The sequence below is a fragment of the Austrofundulus limnaeus genome, unplaced genomic scaffold, assembly GCF_001266775.1.
Source record: "Austrofundulus limnaeus strain Quisiro unplaced genomic scaffold, Austrofundulus_limnaeus-1.0 Scaffold2424, whole genome shotgun sequence".
Taxonomy (NCBI): domain Eukaryota; kingdom Metazoa; phylum Chordata; class Actinopteri; order Cyprinodontiformes; family Rivulidae; genus Austrofundulus; species Austrofundulus limnaeus.
The window spans coordinates 17,782-19,252 of record NW_013954826.1 but is presented as its reverse complement, the minus strand read 5'-3'; the positions used below and the strand labels follow the sequence as shown (position 1 = coordinate 19,252).

At 40.2% G+C, this 1,471-nt stretch overlaps 1 protein-coding gene across 1 annotated transcript in view; it reads left to right on the top strand.

Annotated features, from left to right (window-relative positions):
• Nucleotides 1–680: 680 nt before the first annotated feature.
• Nucleotides 681–1,471, top strand: part of nhsl1b (NHS-like 1b) — a gene marked incomplete at both ends in the record, with an annotated part of 17,946 nt that continues 17,155 nt past the window's right edge. The window contains 1 exon segment of the mRNA XM_013999714.1: nucleotides 681–1,003. Within this exon segment, the coding sequence (XP_013855168.1) occupies nucleotides 694–1,003 (310 nt within the window).

The window sequence follows — 1,471 nt, the reverse complement described above, 5'->3', positions numbered from 1 at the left end:
ATGTATGGGTATGTGTATATTTTTATATATGCCCTCCACGTATTTATCCATTTATTTTTCAGGTGAGCGGACAGATGTTGGGTCCTGTGTTTTGTTGGTGTATATTTAATATAATCCTAATTGCTATTTCAATCTTTCTATCGTTCTAATCACTTCTCTATTTTTCTCTCTGTCTCTATTTTCTCTTCACTTAAAGTCACTGATGATGAAGAAATAAATAAACTAAATAAACTAATATTTGGTTTCATTTTCTACTGAAGTGACAAAAAAAAAAGAGTTCTGAAATCCCACTGGATGAAACCACTGAAGGCCCTTCACGTCCAACGAGAGGTTCCGCTCCGGGTTTTCCGACGAGCCGATCCTCCTCCAGCCGCTACAGGTGGTTGTAGTATTTTCCGGGTTTTTGTTGGCGCTTCACTTTTCCTGGTGTTTTTTTTTTTCTTCTTCTTGCCTGGACTCTGGGTGAATTTTGAATAGAGACACTGAGCAGCAACGTCTCTAGTGTACAGCAGCACGAAGTCCCATGCTTTGGGGGGAAAAACTAAACAATAAGATATGGCGGGATTGACGAAAAACTCTCCTTCAAAAAGGAAAATGGTCGCTGGAATGTAGTTTTTTATTAGTTTGTTTTAATTTCCTTCCCGTGTTTTTTTAGTTTTCGGACTCTGACGGGATTATTGGTATGATTTAAATATGCCCTTTCATCAGAGGACCGTCGAGCCGCGCCGTGTGAGCAGGTTGTCGAGCTGGAGACCGCGGGGAGAAGCCGGGAGACGCAAAGTGCGCAAACTTGTTTTGTTTTCGTCCCTGGACGAGGTGAGCTGCCACACGTTCACCAGCTTAATCCAGCAGCTCTCCGACCTCTCTCGCCACGCCAGCGACATCTTCCTGGGCATCGAAATGGAGGCAGGGATGGTGTTCAGGAGGTCGTGCAGGATTCAGGGGCGGCTGTACCACCTGCAGAACGACGTGCTCCAACTGGACCCCAAGAAAGTCCAAATCCGTGAGTTTTAAAACTTTGTTTCCTCTTTGACTGTCCGCAGGATTCAGTTGTGATTTTAAAAACAGACTTTGGAGATTTGTGATGTAAAATACCCCTTATTGAGACAGGTGCAGCTGTTTTTATTATAATACCCTCAGAAGGTCTTATTGGAAAATGTTTAGTTGTCAATAATCACAACTTTTCCCGACATTTCTTAAAAAAAAACACATTTGTTACTTTAAATAATTTCCAATGCTTCTGTAAACTTCAAATCACTTTACCACACTTTAGTGTTTCTATAAATGCTTTATATTTCATTATTAACGCATCTTTGAATCCCAAAATGTATCATTTAAAACTGTTTAGTTACTTTTTTTTATAAACTCTAGACCTCCACTTTCAATTTTTATATCAGCTCACTGTGAGATGGTCCACATTTACATTTGCAGGGTGCTGTAACATTAAAGTACATTTAATGTACACAAAAAG